Source organism: Chenopodium album, chromosome 12 (genome assembly GCF_948465745.1).
Source record: "Chenopodium album chromosome 12, dcCheAlbu1.1, whole genome shotgun sequence".
Taxonomy (NCBI): domain Eukaryota; kingdom Viridiplantae; phylum Streptophyta; class Magnoliopsida; order Caryophyllales; family Amaranthaceae; genus Chenopodium; species Chenopodium album.
The window spans coordinates 50,944,545-50,963,297 of NC_137845.1; the positions used below are offsets into that span (position 1 = coordinate 50,944,545).

Here is an 18,753-nt window from a genome sequence, read left to right on the forward strand (position 1 = left end):
AAACTATATAACAAAATTCTTCAACCATGTCACTAAAAATATGAAAAATCCTATAACCTAAAGTATGAACATATATAAAAACTCAGACGTGAAGTTGAAACAACCAACAACACACAACATTACACCAATGTCAAAAATGACCCAACAAAATATAACAAGCTCATAAATTTTGACGTGTATATATATAAATCCTGCGTCACCCTATCAAAATGGGACCCACTTACCTTCTCCCACGTCATACAGACATTGGTCCCACCGCCCGCCAATCACGATCCACATCTACCTCTACAGGTGGGCCCACCTCTCTCCGCCGCCAGATCGGACCACCACCCAACGGCTCAGATTTTGCCCCGTCAGCCTCCATGTCACCGGCCCAACTATCCGATTTCCGGCCCGAAGCAAACCGCTTCATTCCTCCTAAACCGGGCGGTTCAACCGATCCTGCTTCACTCAAACCGTCACAATTATTCGGGTTAAATCCGCGTTTTTTCTTCGAATTATTCCTCTTAACCACTCCAACAAATTCCTCATCGTCTAGTCGTTGAGGTTGTGAACTCAAGTTATTATTACCCCGTTTAGACTGGAAGATAGAGCGGAAATTCTTCCAAAACCCGGGTTTCCTTTCCTTTACACTCTTATTCCTAACCAAACCCGACTCAATTCCCTTCTTCCCTCTTCTACTCCCTTTCCTCGACTTCACCCTTCCCATACAAGAAACCTTCGGCGAACCCGGTTCAACCACCGGTTTACCTGACGGTTCAGACCGTTTCGGAAAAAGCCGCACCCTCGACGGCCGACAATGTCGCCGGTTTTTAACTTCAGCGTAGTTCTGTTTCTGCGGTTTAGGAAGCGCAATTAACGACGCTTTAGACTTCAAATTCGCCGAATAACGCTGAGAACCGGCGGAAATATGAATAGGATTTAGGTTACTGGAATTAGTATTGGACCCACCTTTGCCGGAATCTTTCCGGTCGAGAAAAGCGTTGCGATCGAGCCAATCGAGTTCGGCGTCTTTGGAGAGCCAAAATGACTCCGGCGCGTAGTCCGGTGGTGGGATCGGTTCCTCCGCCGTGGAATCGTCGTCGTCAGCGGTGATGGCGGTGGTTTCGCAGGTAACTTTGCGGTCGTGTGCGACGCCGGCGCAAACTGAGGCGAGATCAACTTGGGGCATTCTTTGATGAAAGAGAGAGAAAGAGAGAGTTTGAATTTTTTTTTTTTTTTTTTGGGGAGGAAAGGAAAGAATAATGTAATAAAGGGGAAATTAGAAGGTGTGATGTAATTGTAAATTGGAAGTTTTGTGGGGTCGGAATGAGGTGGATGTGTTTGGGTTTGGTGATGATTTTTGGAGGGAATTTCAACTATGTTGACTTCTTGTGTTTTGTAAATTTTATGCTTTTCTTCATGATTTTTATTTTTTATTTTTTATTTTTTTTTAATTACAATTATTATTATGTTTCATTGATTGTTTAATTACAAAGTACTTTGTATATGATCTTCATTTATTATGAGAAAACTATATGTAGCACTCCTTTCCTTCTCATTTCCAAATTGGAATAAATATGAATGATTTTAGACGATCAAGCCATATAAAAAAAATGGTCATCTTTTATTTAATGTATCTTGATTGTCGAGGGGTTAATTTGCGGATAGATTGTTATATGCATTCAGGTGTACCATACATCCAATTAACCGTAATGTTAGTTTTTGTTTTTCATTTGATGCTAGAATGAAAAACAAACATCATAAATAAGAGCAAATAGTTATAGGTGTACGGAACACCCGAGTGTATAAAACGATTTCTATTATTTGCATAAGTACACTTTGAGAGGTCGAAAGATTATTAAAGGTTTATGATGATGTATAATGCAAATTTCACTTTCTGAAGTGTTAAATTTAGATTTTTTTTTTTTTTTATTTTTTTTTTTTTGACAAATAAAGGACGTTTTCTTTTTTTTGTTACCTAAAAGTAGTCTTATTGAAGTTGATATCTCAACTTTGTCATAATTAATACTCCGTAATTTTATAAAATTTGTACTCCGTATTCTTATTTTTTGCGATAATTTTTTAAAATGATTACAAGTTGTAGAAGAGATAATTCATCCATAGATATTTTCTTTTTTTTTTTCAAATGTAAGATGAATGATCCTACTAAACCGACACCTCTCACAGGCTTAGTCAGTCCAGCTCTGTAGGTCATCGCTTAAGAGTGTAAAGGGAGGAGATAAGGGAATCCCCTTACTCCCAAGCATTTTGTAGTTGGTGGGGCTCAAACTCATAATCTCAAAGTAACAAGGTGAGTTCCCCACCAACTCCACCAAGCTTTGCTTGGTTATTCATCCTTTGCTTGGTTATTCATCCATGGATATTGCATACAAATATATGAAGCTGTTGTGTTAATAATTCGCTTTCGCAACCATCCTCCAACCAAACCTATCCACCTAAATCACTACTAAATCAAAGATTAGCTAAGAAGTGGGCATTTGTATTACTTTCGTTTTCAATATTGACCAAACAAGATGAATTCTATAATGTAATTGCTTCCTCTAAGATAGTACTAATTATAGATTATTATAGTAACAAAGAACCTTTTTTAAAAATTAAGACAACTATACAATCACAAGCTAAATTCAAGAGTTGAAAACTACAAATTATACCATTTACGGTATATCTAATACTTGTATGGTGTGTTCCAATTCTATTTACCTGATTTTTACTTATCTGATCTTATCTAAACTTATCTGATATTATCTGAACTTATTTGAACTTATTAGCTCTTATTTGAACTTATTAGCTCTTATTAGAGCTTATTTTAGTTATAAATTGAACTTGGCTATTCTCAATTAACCCTTATCACAACTTATCTAAACTTATTTTCTTGAACTTATTAGACCTTATTTTAGTTGTAATTTGTACTTAGGTAATCCTTATCAGAACTTATTTTTCTTGAACTGAATTTATATAAACTTAACTGAACTTAGAGAAGGTATTGCATGCGTACGTGATATGTCTATTTTATATAGTATTTTACCCCCGTCCCTTGGTCATAATTAGTAGTGTTTTTGGCTCTTTAGAGCCACTTTTATTACTAATATGTGTTTTCTAGTGTTTTCGTAGTTTTGGTAGAGTTTTGTAGGGAATTGCACCTTTGGAGCATTTTCCCGGGATTTTATGGAGCAACTACGAGCATTGGAGGAGCACGACCATCTTTCATAGCCCAAGATCGGTTAGAGTAATCAAGCCGGTGAATAAGGGCTCGACTTGTGTGAAGATGAGGCATTTGGACCGAATGATTTAAGCCCCAAAGAGGATATTTGGTTTGGGCCAAGTTACGAGCCCAAACGAGGAGTCCAAGCGGCCCAAAGGTGTCCGCCCGATGATCCGCCCGATAGCGCGCCCGATCGGGCGGTGCCTCGCCCGATTGGGCGCATGTTTCTGGAGGACGTTTTAAGCGTCGTTTAATTTGTTTTAACTTAGGATTTTCTAGCTTAGTATAAATACACTTTTGTTGAGCGAATTTAGGGGGGAATTCTTTTCTCCCTTCCCTTACTCTCTCTTTTCTCTCTCTAACTTTTCTCTTTCTCTCTTCTCTTAAACTCTTAGTATTATTTTCTCTCTCTACAACTCTTGTTCCTTTTAACTTTGGTAACGATTTCTTCTCTTTTAATCTCAGTTATTTATTTTATTTCTTTACTCTATCATGACTACTTTTATTGCTTCGTTTAGTTTAGATTTAATTATGTCTGAGTAGTTTAATTCTAGGGTTTATGGGGATCCATAATTAATATGAAGGGATAATTTGTTATTATTGATATTTGATATTGCATAATAATTTCGTGTTGAATTGTTTTAATTCTTTGCAATTAGATTATGAATCGAGCAAATGTGATTTGATTGTAAAAGTATAGCAATATTGAATTGATGAATCGAGCAGATGTTAATTTGATATTAAAGGCTATTTTCAATAGGAACTTAGATCTAGTAAATTGCGAGAGCCTGTTAGATCTATGTTGATTAATAAATTGCGAGAGCCTGTTAATCATGTTATTTGTGCAATGTTGATTATTGATTGTCATGTTTTATCCCAGAATATTAATTATTGGTGAACCTGTGACCCTAGGCCTTCTTATTATTGTTTTTCTCCCTGAACTTGATCTCCGTAATTTAATTCCTTTTTACAATAACAATATTGGTTACCTTGATAATTTAGATTATAATAATTAGTTAGGAATATAAAGACTTGTTTTCCTGTGGATTCGACCCTACTTCCCTATCTATATTTAGTTAGTGGTTTTAGGAATTAGTACGGACACAAGAACTGTTTGGTGCGAGAGGCTTGGGTGATGTATTTTACTTGTTGGCTGATATGTTTCATGTGTTGGCTTATATGTTCTTTTTTTTCCTTTTGTTGTCTGATATTAGACATCATTTGGCTTATATATTTCTTTAGTTGGCTGATATATTTATTTTGTTAGCTAATATTTATATTTTAATTGTTGGCTTATATGTTTCATTTTGTTAGCTGATATGTTTATTTTGTTGGCTAATACGCTTCATTTGTTGACTGATACAGTTCATTTGTTGGCTGATATATTTCATTTGTTGGCTGATATGTTCCTTCTGTTGACTTATTCGTACCTTTTGTTTGCTGATTTCATCATTTTGTTGACTGATATGCTTCTTTCGTTGGATGATATGTTCCGTCTCTTGACAAATAAGTACCTTTTTTTGGCTGATATTTTACTCTTATTGGTTGATATATTACTCTTGTTAGCTGACAAGTTTCTTGTGTTGACTAATACATTTTTATTAATATCTCATATGTCCGCTGATATGTACATTTTGATGGCTGATATGAGTTGTTTGTTGGTTAATATAAGTTTTTTGTTAGCTAATACTAAGGAGTACTATATTTATATCTTTCTCTCCCCTCTTTCTCCCTCTTCCTTTCTCCTATTTCCTCTTTGATTCTCACGCAACATCCCACCCAAACCCAACAAATCATTTTTATTTCATTATCTCTCCTCTTTCCCCCTCTTCCTCTCTTTCTTTCTCCCTATTTCTCCATATCCCAACTATCTCCATGTCCCCAAATAAGAAATGAAATTACTAATTCCCCAACTGTCGCCCAATATATATCCACCATCATCGTTCACAAAATCGCCGCCCAACCTGTAGGAGTTTTTAGGTACTACGCAGCGGAAAAACATGAATCATATTCAATCAAGCACCTAATCCCAAGATCGCATGCATAACACACAAGACACATAATCATACCTTTGAAGCGTGAATTCCACGTATCAATTGATTGACAAATCAAGGAGAGAATAGATCCCCAAGCGTTGCTCCTCTACTTAGTCCACGAGCTTCGAACAAGCCGTCCACCAATACTAGATTGGTCGAGTGATTGAGGAAAACTGCCATCACCACCTTTAATGGACTAGCCGACCACCACGAACCACCACCACCGCAAACCACCACACTGGCGTCGAGGGAGGAGAGAGAACCGTGAGCGAAAGGAAGGTTTGAGTGCTTGGTCTCGTGTTTGCTAATTCGGGTTTGATCAAACTGATCACTAAATTACTTCTTACATGCAAACCCTAGGCACCTAGTCTATTTATAATCACATTATAATTAGACTAGGGTTAGGAAGCCCAAAACCCTCCAACCCATTCCATGTGGCCGACCATACTAGGGGATGAGGCCCATCTTGGGCCTCGTCCTCTCATGCCCAATCTAGACCCTTTGTGTGACCTTATAGGATCCGTCCAATTGGGCTTTGGGCTATTTTACTAGTCCAAAGATCGTTAGTACCTCTAGCTATGATAAAACGATGACCCAAATGTCCGAACTTAATTATCTCCATAATTTGATCCATTTATATATCTAGTAATTGCACACAACGAAGACATAATTAAATCCTTCAATCTCCCACTTGTCTGAGACAAGTATGCAATATTCAAATTCCTTAAGTCAATATGTGTCGATTTAATAATATGATTGCATCACATGCCGAGATCATATTAATCTACAAATCGTTTCTTGAAATCTGAGTTAGAATTACAAAACCAAATGATTACTTAGTTATGCATTTGAGTGCGACCATGTATTTTCTGAATTCTCCCTCTTCAAGCGGCCATGAAACATTCCCTAATTTAATAGGTAGACTTAATCCAATCTTGTGACAACAAGGCTCCCACTCAACTTTTGAAATAACCAAGAAACACCCTTTATAATCTCCTGTTACGGGTAGACGTTTGAGTGTACCACAGTCATAACATCCATTGAATGAAATCAATGTTCCACTCATGTCAAAGGAATCCACTAATATATCCGGAAGCTCTATACTTGAACTTCAAATTAGGTCATTAGTTCGATCATGCATCCTTCATGCATATCCAAGTGACTGACCGAGCATCATTATGCCCCTATAGCCCATGAAACTGCGCTATTCAATCAATCTTACATGCTAGTCCATTTATTGAAATCATTTATGTCCACTTTAATAATTTCGAACTAGGAACTTAATGATATATGAATTTTATTCACCTGTGGGGTTTCATTCACCAGGTCATCAACCTGATGAGCCCATCAATTCATAATTATTTTGAACATTTTATTTAATTTCCAAAACCATAATTAAATAAGAGAAACGAAATTTCTATTTTAAACATAATTCTGCAAATTGATGCATTTCTTATGTAATATGTTTTCTCAAAACATACACAACTTAAATTACATAAATTGCTTCAATCCAAGACTTTAATATGACTCTCAAGGGGTTTAGTGATTTCTCACTCATAATAAAACTTTGCAGATCACGACATTCCGCTTGTCATTGATCTCATAAATGAGGTGATATCTCATATCTATTTGTTTGGATTTGTGATGTGACCCTGGCTCCTTTGTTTTGGCAAAGGTGTCCTTTTAGTCACAAGACCATTTGATCCAAATTTCCTCCTTAACTACTCTTACTGTAGCTAAACACTCATATTCTGACATTGAGTATGCGACAGTATTCTGCTTTGAACTCTTCAAGCTTACTGTACTTCTCTATCCAAACATAAACATGCATCTAAATCAACATCTAGAATTATCTTGCCTGTTTGAAAAACTTGCATCCGTATAACCTTTTGACAACTTATTCACTTTTAACACCATTAGCTAGAAACATTCCTTTAGTCCTTCTCAAGTACTCAAGGATTTGCTCTTGGCAACTTTCAGTATGCTTATTCTGAATTTACTTGAAAACATGCTACACATGCACAAGTCATATGTAACATCTTGCTTTGTACATATCATGGCACATATAATGGATCCTTTTGCAAAAGCATAAGGCACATTATCCATACAACTCAACTCTACTAGCTTTTGAAGGCACCGAGTTTTACAGAGCGTATTACCATGAAACATGGGAAAACATCCTCTCTTAGAGTCTTGCTTCATGAACCTGTCAAGAACCTTATCAATATAAGTCTCTCAATGTTGTCCAATCATTCTTCAAGATTCATTTCGTGGATCTTGATTCCCAATATGTATTTAACATCTCCTAAGTCTTTCATATGGAAACAACTCTCTAGCCGCTACTTGACTTATTCAAGCATTGATATGTCATTTCATATGAATTGTATGTCATCTACATACATGACCAAGAAGACCAATTGCTCCCACTAAACTTCTTGTCTCTACAAGATTCCTTATCGTTCTTTGAGGAAATCAAATTGTTTGATTGCCTAATCGAAATAAATGTTCCAACTCCTTGATGCTTACTTCAATCCATTAAATGAATTTCTGAAGTTCGCAAAACTTTCTAGGAATTTCTGGATTTCAAAACTCTTAGGTTGTATCATATACATACCATCCATCAAGAACATTTCATGAAGGTGATTTTGATCTCCATTGCTAAACTTCGTAATCAAAATCAGCAATCACTAGAAGAATCCGAATAGGCTTACCCAACTAATAGGTTTGACCCTATTTGTAAGACTATCATGGACCAACACATCTTCATAGACATGGAGTCCATTCTGGATCTCATGGCCTTAAGCCATTTCTTGAGTTGGCACTTATCCAAAGCTTGCTTGTAGGTTGTGGGTTCTAACCATTCCAATAGGAAAATTTTAGAATCCACTTTTTTCTCAGAATTTCAACAAACTGTTTGTTTTGATCCCAAGTAACCTACAATAGGTATGAGCAACAATAGAATTATTCTCTTCAACTCTTTGAAGCCTTTCATTCAAGTTGGGACGATAAAAGTCTCGCTAGTTGAATTAGCTTGCTTCGACATATGAATTATCAAATTAGCTGATTTCATACGCCCTTGTCTCTGATGTAGTGTTATCCACATCCATTTGTTGCTCGTCTCGAATCTTATCAAGATCTAACTTTACTCCCACTTGGCTTTGTAGGAAGAGACTTCTTTCTATAAAGACACTATCGCGAGCAACAAACACTTTGTTTCTACGCGATTGTAGGAATAATACCTCTTAGTTTCCATGAGAAAACCCATGAAGAACTATTTGCCTGATTTAGGGTGCATTATGTCATCTTTGTAAACATTTTACATTGATTTCATAACCCTTTATCCTGTTTTGAAAAAATAACTTTGGAACATTTCCAAATCATAACTCTTATGACATCATTTCTGCTGCTTTGATTAAGTTTCCTGTTTAGTATATTCGCAATTGTTGGTGTAAATGCATATCCTCAAAACGATATTTGTAAATTATTAAAGCTAAACTAGGATCGAACCATGACAAGCAAAGTTTGATTCCTTCCTTTAACATACATTTTAATTGTAATGTTTCTGGATTGTGAACTAATTCAACAATTCCCTTTTAGATGATCTTTATTTTGAGTTAAATATTTATCACAACAATCATATTGTGGTGTTAAATTGCTTATCTCAAACTTATTTTACATTTCATTTTGGAATTCTTGAACTTTTCAATGATTCCAAGCTTTACTTCATTAAGTAATTATCAATATAATTACTTAAATCGTTAGTAAAAGCAAGAAATAGTTAAATCTCTTTGCTAATTTTGAACTTATGGTACACACCCATCATATGTATGAGTTCCAAAAGGTCATTTTAGCTCTTTTACCCTTTCAACTAAAAGACGACTTGGTCATTTCACCTTATCAAGCATGACCTTTAATTCTCAAGTGATTCATAATCACATAAAAATAAGAGTCCGTCCAATGTAACTTTGGATGTGCAAATGGTTTATGTGACCTAACCTTACTTTGTTATAAGTAAGTCTAATTTAAATAATCTAATTTTGCTTTTGTGATCTACTTATATCAATGTCATACAACAAAATGAAAACAATTTATTACCTTGGTCATGGATCAACACTTGTCCAAGACAAGTAAAAACCGAATCAGTATTCAAACTAACACTGAAAATTGTCTCATCAAAACTGGAAATTGTTCTAAAATCATGATAAACAGATTAGAAAATAAAACTATGAAGCTATCTCTGGCCACTCAAAAACTTGTAGTGCACCTTCAAGCTCCATTTCCATGCTAGCTTCACTTATTTGCAGTTCCTGCGCAACATTGATAATGTTAAGCACCGCAACTTGGTATCACATACCTAAGTGAAAGTTAAAATGTTTGTAACATAGGATATTAGGTAACTCTTACCTGTCACTTCATCCTAGTGAGGACATCCTTGTTCAAGCACTGGCTTATTCTCTTTTCAGGTAATTCTCTGCATGATTCTTGAGTAAATCAACTAGCTTGACTGCAAAATCCTCACCCTCTTGTGAAAGTTTCTCGAGGTCAAAACCATCATGTAGAGAATGCGAAATTATATCATGAACCTCATGATCTTTGTATGGTCTCCCTAACATACTCATGCGGCTAAATAGTTGAACCATCATATCCACATGAATCTGTACTGACTGGCCTGGCAAGAGTTTTCTCGAAATTATCTCGCCATTGATCTTGTAGGTTTCAAACCTAATACTTCCAGTCCAGGAGTCGTCGTTCTTGGGAACCATATTAATGATTTTCTCGACGTTTCATCCAATTTCCCATCAACATGGGAATTCAGTATTCCATTGCAAACATCACGTAAGCACTTGAATAAGAGATAAGGTTCATAATCCATGAATCTTCTAGCCCAATCCTCTGGAATGGAAGATAACATTACATATGCGACTCTCTTAGAATCTGAAACATTTCTCAAATGCTTCTCAGGAGTCATGCCTAGACTAAATCTGCCCTCGATTAGTAAGTCTAAACGAAATTCGAGATTTTCGTTCCTTAGAAAACTTCTAAGCTCGCTTTCCCAATCGTTGAAGTTGAGAAAATTAAGCCTTGTTTTCATTGTTGGTGGAAAAGAATTACTGCCATCATTGTTACGGCTACCCATCTATGTCAAAATAAGGCAAAGTTTAATAATTATGTTTAATTAAAATTTAAAGTACCATAAACGAATTAATTAGGTAACTTTAAAACACTTTATTCAACATTAATTGATCCCAATTGAATTTTAAATGATTCCAAGATCCTTTATTTATGTAATAGTTGACCGGACTGAGGCCCTACCATCAAGCATTACATTTTCAAGGTGAGTAAACTCTTTACTGATTACAACTCTTGTAACTCTTGGTTGAATAATTAACCATTACATGCTTAATTATTACCCTTTGCTTCAAGGTTCTAAACGCTTTAAGTAACCTTGTTGAGCATAATCAATTAAATATGCAGAACATGATCTGCCCCACAATGCCTAAAATAACAATTGACACTCTGCGGAGGCTGACCTATCACTCACTATCCAAGGATTATTGGGTATCTAATTGGAAAAGCAATCTCAATATTACTGGGACCTAGATTCATTATGTTGTGATTATTTAGTGAACTCTAGCGCATCATCAATCAACATAAATAAAATCTAACATGCATAATCTACTAATGCAATAAAACATGAGATAGTATGGCCCCTTAGTCCTAAGAAAACTAGAAATGAAAACCTCCCACTTGAATCATAATGGATCTCCATCTACCTTGCTCCTTTGGGCCTTCACTTCATGGGCTTCTAAGGACTAACACTATTTAAATAACTAATCTATTTACTTTAAATAAAATTTTCAAAAATACTTAACGGTACGCAGACCGTATTTAGATTACAAAAATACATCACGATGCACATATCGTATTTTAGAATGTATGGGTCATACCAGTCTATATATACAACAACATAATATCATATATTATAAAAGTGTCATATAATAAATCACTTAACATACTTGTCTAAACTACAACATCGAATGTTCATAATTAAGGCAACGCACTTCCTAAAATATCTTATATTTTAATCATATTTAGATAATATCGTATATTATTCATGACCAATCATAAAATATCATATATCTTAAATTAGGCATGAGATAGAATCAAATCTTTTTTTAATCTAGAAAAATAAATCATATTTAATCTTCCATGATTATCCTAACAACTTTAGGAGATTCTATCCTAATTATTAGCCAATCAATTTTAAAATCAATTATATCCTAATCTAATTATGGAATAATCACATTATTTAAATCAATTATTATCCTTTTGGAATATGCTCAGAATATCCCACTACTACATTTTTAATCAAATGCAACGACATAAAATGGGCTAATGCAACGGTTTATTTAGTGCCGTTGCAATAGGGTGGGTCTAATGCCACGGTCATTCTATATTGCGAAATTAAGTGGGCTAACACAACGGCCTCTAAAATGCAGTTGCATTAGGTGAGCTAATGCAACTGCTCTTATTTTTATAATTTTTTTTATTCTTTTTTTTTTAATTAGTAAAATAAAGAATACAAAGTTATTACTAGCACTAGCAGTTTCTCATTGTTCATTCTCTCGTACTGTCGCACTCCGCATAATACTCTTCCAATTCTCCAATTCTATAGCTTACTCCATTTCTTTTCCTTTCCATGCTTATACTTTGTCATCTTCATATTTTCTCATTTTCTTTCATTTCACCTTACTAATTTTGTGATTCAAATTTTAGGGTTTGGGTTCTTGGTGTCTTTCAATTGGAATTTGGGGGTTTTACTCTACTTCGACGAAATTGTGAAGATTTTTATGGGTAAGCTCAGATCATCTTCTTTTCTTCTCCTTCTGTATATTTCAATGTTTTTTCATTTTTCGTTATCTGATTTAAGTAATATTGTTGCGAAAATCAACAATAATTCTTCGACTATATTCAGATTTTCAACTATATGATGCTAAGAGCAAAATTTACAAATTTTTGACTATATTCAAATTCAAATTGCCCAATTGTGAAACAATATCAACAATTACAATTAGTTATAGTTGCTTTAGGAAAATTAAGGACAAAACCCCCAAACAATGTAAGGCTCAATTGTAGTTAATTGCTTGAATATAGAGTATATAAAATGGTGTATTTTTAGGCTTTAGAATTGTCTCTTCTTTAATTTTTTGGTGAAATCTGGTCAGATTTTCATGCCCACAAAATCTTGTAAGTTTTTCATTTTATTTTACGGCTTACTTTTTTTTTTTTTTTTTTTTTTTTGTCGCTTCAATTATTGGTCATTATTATACAAAATGCTGCAATTATCTTACATTCTATAATTGTTCTAAATATATCAATTAGGATTTCTGCTCTGAATTTCTGCAATGTAATTAATTTGGGATATTTTTTTGACCTACCTTATCATGATTATATTTGTTTGAGTGATTTAGTGAGTTTTAAATTTAGATGTGCTTTTTAATGTTGTTTTATTTGGAGTTAATTAGAGTGTAGGTTGATGTATCGATTGGAGTTATTGGTTGATGTTTCCTTTCATTCAAGGAACTAAGTACGCACTCATTAGTTTTGGGCTCTAGCATCACTGATGCTTTTATTTCTGTGATTACTTACAGCTTTTCAAAGCCAGAGCTGCTTGACTTTAGTGGGTAACGACTTATTTTAATTTTTCATTGCTTAGTCAAATTTGTCATTCTCTAGCAAGATTAGGTTGTTTCTAGTTTACTTGGTTTACCCAGAAGAATCTTATATTGGTTTGTTGTTGATGTATCTATCATCATTGATGGCGGCATTAGAATGATATGCAATGTACTCTCCCGAATTTCATCAAGATAATTTATAGTGCTTTTCCCTAATATTACTTAAGTAAATTTTTATTCTTGGCTTGGATTTAACTGTGCCAACTTTTTTTTGTTGGTTTCAATTTTATATCATCTGTTTTGCATATGAATAGGTGGTATTAAATTTACCTTAGCTCAATTACCCTTTATTGAGTCAATGGACTGTGTGGTATGTCTATATGTTTTCTTGAAATGGTGACGTTTTTGTGGATGAAAGTAATGTTAACGAACCATAGAAAAGTAGCAAGTTGCATCATGTATACCAAACTGGTTGCTCATAATTTTTACACCTAGATTCATTTTTGATTTAGTGGATTAAACATAATATAGGCTTCATATTTACTTAAATTGTTCAAGCAGCTGATTGTGCAAGTTCTCTGCTCAAGGTTATTGAAACTCAGGTTTAATAATTGTCTCAAAAAATATTGATTGATAGACTACGCTTGTCTATTGTGTCACTGTTATTTCATCTTGTTGATTATTAAGTATGGACAGGTTCTTAAATTTGGTTTCTTTGAAGTAATATCCATTTAAAATCTACCTTTGTAGCCTTAGTACATAACTTCAGTGGACGTAATCGTATTTAGACATTTTCTGTAGTTTGACAATCCTAGGTGCTTGTAGAAATGTAGCTAACATCTATGCTTTAATTCTTATAGATTGAAAATGCTCCCTCAGAACGCCATTTACTAAACAAACGAATGGCTGATGGATCCAATAAAGTTAGAGTTCCTCACATTCTGGTGTACTATTAGCTTTATGATAGTGACCAGTTTTTAGTATCTTAATAGGAAGGTAAAGTATCTTACACCTTTAGTCTATGTCTTAAATTTTTATATTATATCCTTGTAAGTTTTAGATCTCAGAAAATACATGTTTGGTGAGTTTAAAATAGTTAAAGGTGAATAATTAAACTATGTACTATATTATTATAGGAATAGTTAATATGTTCAAATAATCTAGAAACATCTTGCATACTCTATAATAGATTTGTGTATGATAAAACTTACATGTAAAACAAAGGAGAGGCAATGACAGTTCGTACTAGCTTCCATTACATATGATATGGTATTTGGTAAATTTTTTAACCTAATAATTTGTGTACTTGTTCCATTTCCAATGACATTCATTTTTATAATATTGTGCACGTTATGCTTCTCTTGTATGTGCATGATCCCAGGTTTATACTTATGATCAACATGGCAGTAGGAGTAGGGCCAAGCCTCCTGTTTCAATTTCAGTTGGGAAAAAACAAACAAACATCAAGTTCCTTTTTTTTTTTTTTTGAGTGCTCGATACTTTTATAATCCCATTTGATTTGTTTGTACGTGTGTATGTTTTGTTTATCAGGATATTTAGATCCATTGGATATGTGTAAACAGTGCTAGAGGTAGATACTGAAGTTGAAGAAGATGCTTTCCAAAATGCTTTACTTGAGAAATTGGAGAAGTAGGAGAAAGAAATGATAATGCGGTCCAAAGAATTGTTGAAAATATTATTTGGAGGACAAAATGATTTAGTTTTACCTTTTAATTGTTTTTTTTTTCTTAGTTTAACTAGTGATGATTTAATTTTGTAAATTTCCTTATAGATAACAATGTACAAACTTTTAATTTATACTAATACAATTCTTTTTTTTGAAGTATTATTATTATTATTATTATTATTATTATTATTATTTGCATTAGGTGTATGCACAGTGTGGCATTTGGTATAAGGAACCGTGGCATTAGGTATTATAGCCCTAATGCCACGACAATAATGTTGTTGTTGCATTAGGTCTTGATCTAATGCAACGGATCATGGATGTCGTGGCATTAGGTGTCATATGCCGTTGCATTAGACCTACTGCAACGCCAGCAGATGTCACGGTATATGGCCGTTGCATTAGGCCTAATGCCACGGATTTTGATGCCTGATGCAACGTATTTGGGGGTTGCAATAGGTCAAAATGTAGTAGTGTCCTAATCAATCTTATCCAAAATTAACCACTTTAATTATGGATATTTACCAATTTAACAACTTTAAATATAGATAATATCAAATATAACAACTTTTGAATATTTGATTTTATCCTAAAACAAAAGATTTTATCCTAAATTAAATTGATTTTATCCCGAAATAATTTTGTAATTATCTTGAAAAATTTTCAAAAACAGAATTTTTTTTTTTATGAAAACGGTGGCTGTACGGCTGCTGGCCACCGTGGTTGGCTAGTCGAAGCTAGCCACGGTGGCTGGCTGCTTCGTAGCAGCCATTGCCGCAAGGCAGCAGCACGCCGTAGCAGTGGCAGCCATGGCAGTAGCGTGCAACGCTTGCACAGCTGCTGCCCCAGCCACCAGGACCGCCGCCCTCCCCTTCCCCTCTCTCTTGGACCACCACCAGGTCGACAGCTGTCGTGGCTGCGCCACCCAGCCGCGGCTGCCGGCCTTATAAATATTTTTTTTTTAATTTAATCAAAATAACTTTTATTAAAATTAAATTAAATCAGTCCAAAAATTAAAATTAAATCACATTCAACTTTAAAATTAGGGTTCATCATAAAATTAATCCCAATTTAATTCTAACTCTTAAAATTAAATCGATGATCATACTCAAAACATTTTTATGCATAAATGAATCCGATTAAAATTATGAAACATAAAACAATTCGAATTAAATCAAAATTAAGCACAATAATCATATTTTAGGGCTATTAATTTCGAAAAATTTGAAATTATTAGGCTTAGGGTTCGAAAATTTCGAATACTTTAGGGCTAAAATTAGATCCTCTTCATGGCTATTTTGAGCATAATTAAATCGCATTTATTCGATTCCAAAAGTTTAATCACATTAAATATAATAATTGAACCATAATTAAATTAATTTCTCCCTCTTAATTGATTATAAAATTAACATGGACTTCAAATTAATCGTATTAATATGATCAAGCGCGTTCATGCAAGAGGCTAACTAATACCACTGTAGGAGTTTATAGGTACTACGCAGCGGAAAAACATGAACCATATTCAATCAAGCACCTAATCCCAAGATCGCATGCATAACACACAAGACACATAATCATACCTTTGAAGCGTGAATTCCACGTAACAATTGATTGACAAATCAAGGAGAGAATAGAGCCCCAAGCGTTGCTCCTCTACTTAGTCCACGAGCTTCGAACAAGTTGTCCACCAATACTAGATTAGTCGAGTGATTGAGGAAAATTGCAATCACCACCTTTAATGGACTAACCGACCACCACGAACCACCACATTGGCGCCGAGGGAGGAGAGAGAACCGTGAGAGAGAGAGGAAGGTTTGAGTGCTTGGTCTCGTGTTTGCTAATTCGGGTTTGATCAAACTGATCACTGAATTACTTCTTACATGCAAACCCTAGGCACCTAGTCTATTTATAAGCACATTATAATTAGACTAAGGTTAGGAAGCCCAAAACCCTCCAACCTATTCCATGTGGCCGGCCATACTAGGGGATGAGGTCCATCTTGGGCCTCGTCCTCTCATGCCCGATCTAAACCCTTTGTGACCTTATAGGATCCGTCCAATTGGGCTTTGGGCTATTTTACTAGTCCAAAGATCGTTAGTACCTCTAGCTATGATAAAAAGACGACCCAAATGTCCGAACTTAATTATCTCCATAATTTAATCCATTTATATATCTAGTAATTGCACATGACGAAGATATAAATCCTTCACAACCCACGATCATCACCGTTGATCCTCAATCGCCGCCCAACCCACGACCATTATCGTTCACAAAATCGCACCACCTCCAATTGAAACCACCACCAAAGGCGTCGGTGGCTGTCGCGGCGATGACCGTAAGAAGGTCGTCCGTCAAACCCGACCTTCAATTCCCAGTTGGTCAATTACGTCAAAGATGACCATACCAATTTTTTTTAATTGTTTTGGTTTTTTTTTTATTTTTTGGGGTATTGAATCTGAAATGGAGATTGAAATTGTTGGTTTTAGGTGTTGAAGTTAGCAGGGAATAGAGGTTTAAGGTTGAATCTGAAATGGAGGATCAATTTCTCGTTGTCGCTACCTTCTCGCCGCATAAACACTTGGGTGTGGGTGCCCGCTCCCAATAGTTTGCGCTGAACTTATTATACCTAAAATAAATGAAAATAAGGTGAACAGAACAAATAGAGTTCTTTTTTCATGCCATGTTCTATGCTGACTATGCCCAAGCCAAGAGCAAAAAAAAAAAAAAAAAAAAAACCAAAAAAAAAAACAAAAACAAAACTTTAGCAATGCATATTAAACCCTTGGGGGCTCATGGAAGTGAAAAGGAGATATTGAATTTTGACTCCAAGGCAATGTTGTATTCGGTTTTTTGTTTGAAATTGCATGAATGCTTTATGTGAAAGAAATCAAAATAAGTCAAGCACAACAAGGCTCAAATCTAATGGTAAAGTTTTGGGAGAGATAGATTCACGTAAGTCTACCATCTTCATTCTCCTTCTTCCCCTTTCTCTCTCCTCCCGCCTATCAATGGCGGCCAGATCCTCCATGTTGGGTTTCGATGAGTCCGACTCACCGCGGAAATAAAACCCGAGCCCAAGAACAAAATCACAATTAATATAACAAAATGCATAAATAACAAGATTAGAGAAAAGACTAAATTACCCTTGTAGCGTGCTTTGCTCAACCGGATTGAACTCTTACTTGAGAAAGCCGAGCCTCACAAAGGGCGAGGACCTCTGACGAAGTCCACCCACAATGCGACCCGACCGATCTACTACTTGGAGGTTAGCCAAGTCCGATCAAAAAGACTACCCAAGTAATTAATAAGCTTATAGGTTTTCTCTCAAGTGGAGATACCTAGCTAATTGAGCTCTTACTCAAGTGAACAATCCCAAGGTATGCCTTGGCTATTTATAAGGAGTGCTTCCTTATGAATTCCTCTCATCTTTCAATGTGGGACTTTTTCACAAAAACATCCCACATGGAAAGAATGTTGAATTCAATTCCTAGTTAAATAAACCAAGGAATAACTAAGTAACAAGTGTCACATGGTTAGGTGAGGACCACTTCCTCACTTGCTCCCCAAGGCAACTCACTTCCATTGTGAGCTAACCATGTAGCACCCAACCTTGAGCCCCAAGTTGGGTTCGGTTAAGCTACCACCTTTCGGCCCGCGTCCATGACCTGTCACCCGGCCCGCGTCCATGACCCGACACCCGGGTCCGCGGCCCTTGCCACATGGCGCGCTGCCACTTGGTGGCTGCCACATTGCGTGCTGCCACGTGGCACACTTCTATTTGGTGCGCATCCCTAGCCTTTCGCGCGGCTAAGGTTTTTACTTGTTACTTGAAACATTCTCCCGTCTCGCCAATTCCTAAATTTTGGCTCGACTTTTAAGATTTGGTTCTGACACTCTAAGCTCGGAATCCGATGTCTTTGTTCACAATACTCGAGTGACTCATTAATTCCTCTCGGATTAATTCGTCGTGTTGGATCGTTAGTTACTTTGGTGTGACCCGAAGGGTTCAGTCAAGATTAAGCTGTGATATTATACATTAATATTACTGATCGGAAGCGGCCTCCACCTAAGCATTCCGATCACTTGAACTTACTAAATAAATAGTTTTCTAATAGCTCCGAACCCTCTATCGGAATAATACACTTGTTC

General features: G+C 35.5%; 1 protein-coding gene and 1 long non-coding RNA gene across 2 annotated transcripts; one reads left to right on the forward strand and one right to left on the reverse strand.

The window, feature by feature from the left end:
• Window positions 1-155: 155 nt before the first annotated feature.
• On the reverse strand, window positions 156-1,375 carry LOC145572545 (uncharacterized). Its single transcript, XM_081631511.1, has one exon. The coding sequence runs from the start codon at window positions 1,169-1,171 to the stop codon at window positions 236-238; it is 936 nt and encodes a 311-aa protein (XP_081487637.1). The 5' UTR covers window positions 1,172-1,375; the 3' UTR covers window positions 156-235.
• Window positions 1,376-11,879: 10,504 nt separating this feature from the next.
• Window positions 11,880-14,760, forward strand: LOC145572546 (uncharacterized). Its single transcript, XR_014096882.1, has 3 exons — window positions 11,880-12,096; window positions 13,778-13,913; window positions 14,469-14,760. It is a non-coding gene; the product is annotated as an uncharacterized LOC145572546 (long non-coding RNA).
• Window positions 14,761-18,753: the final 3,993 nt, after the last annotated feature.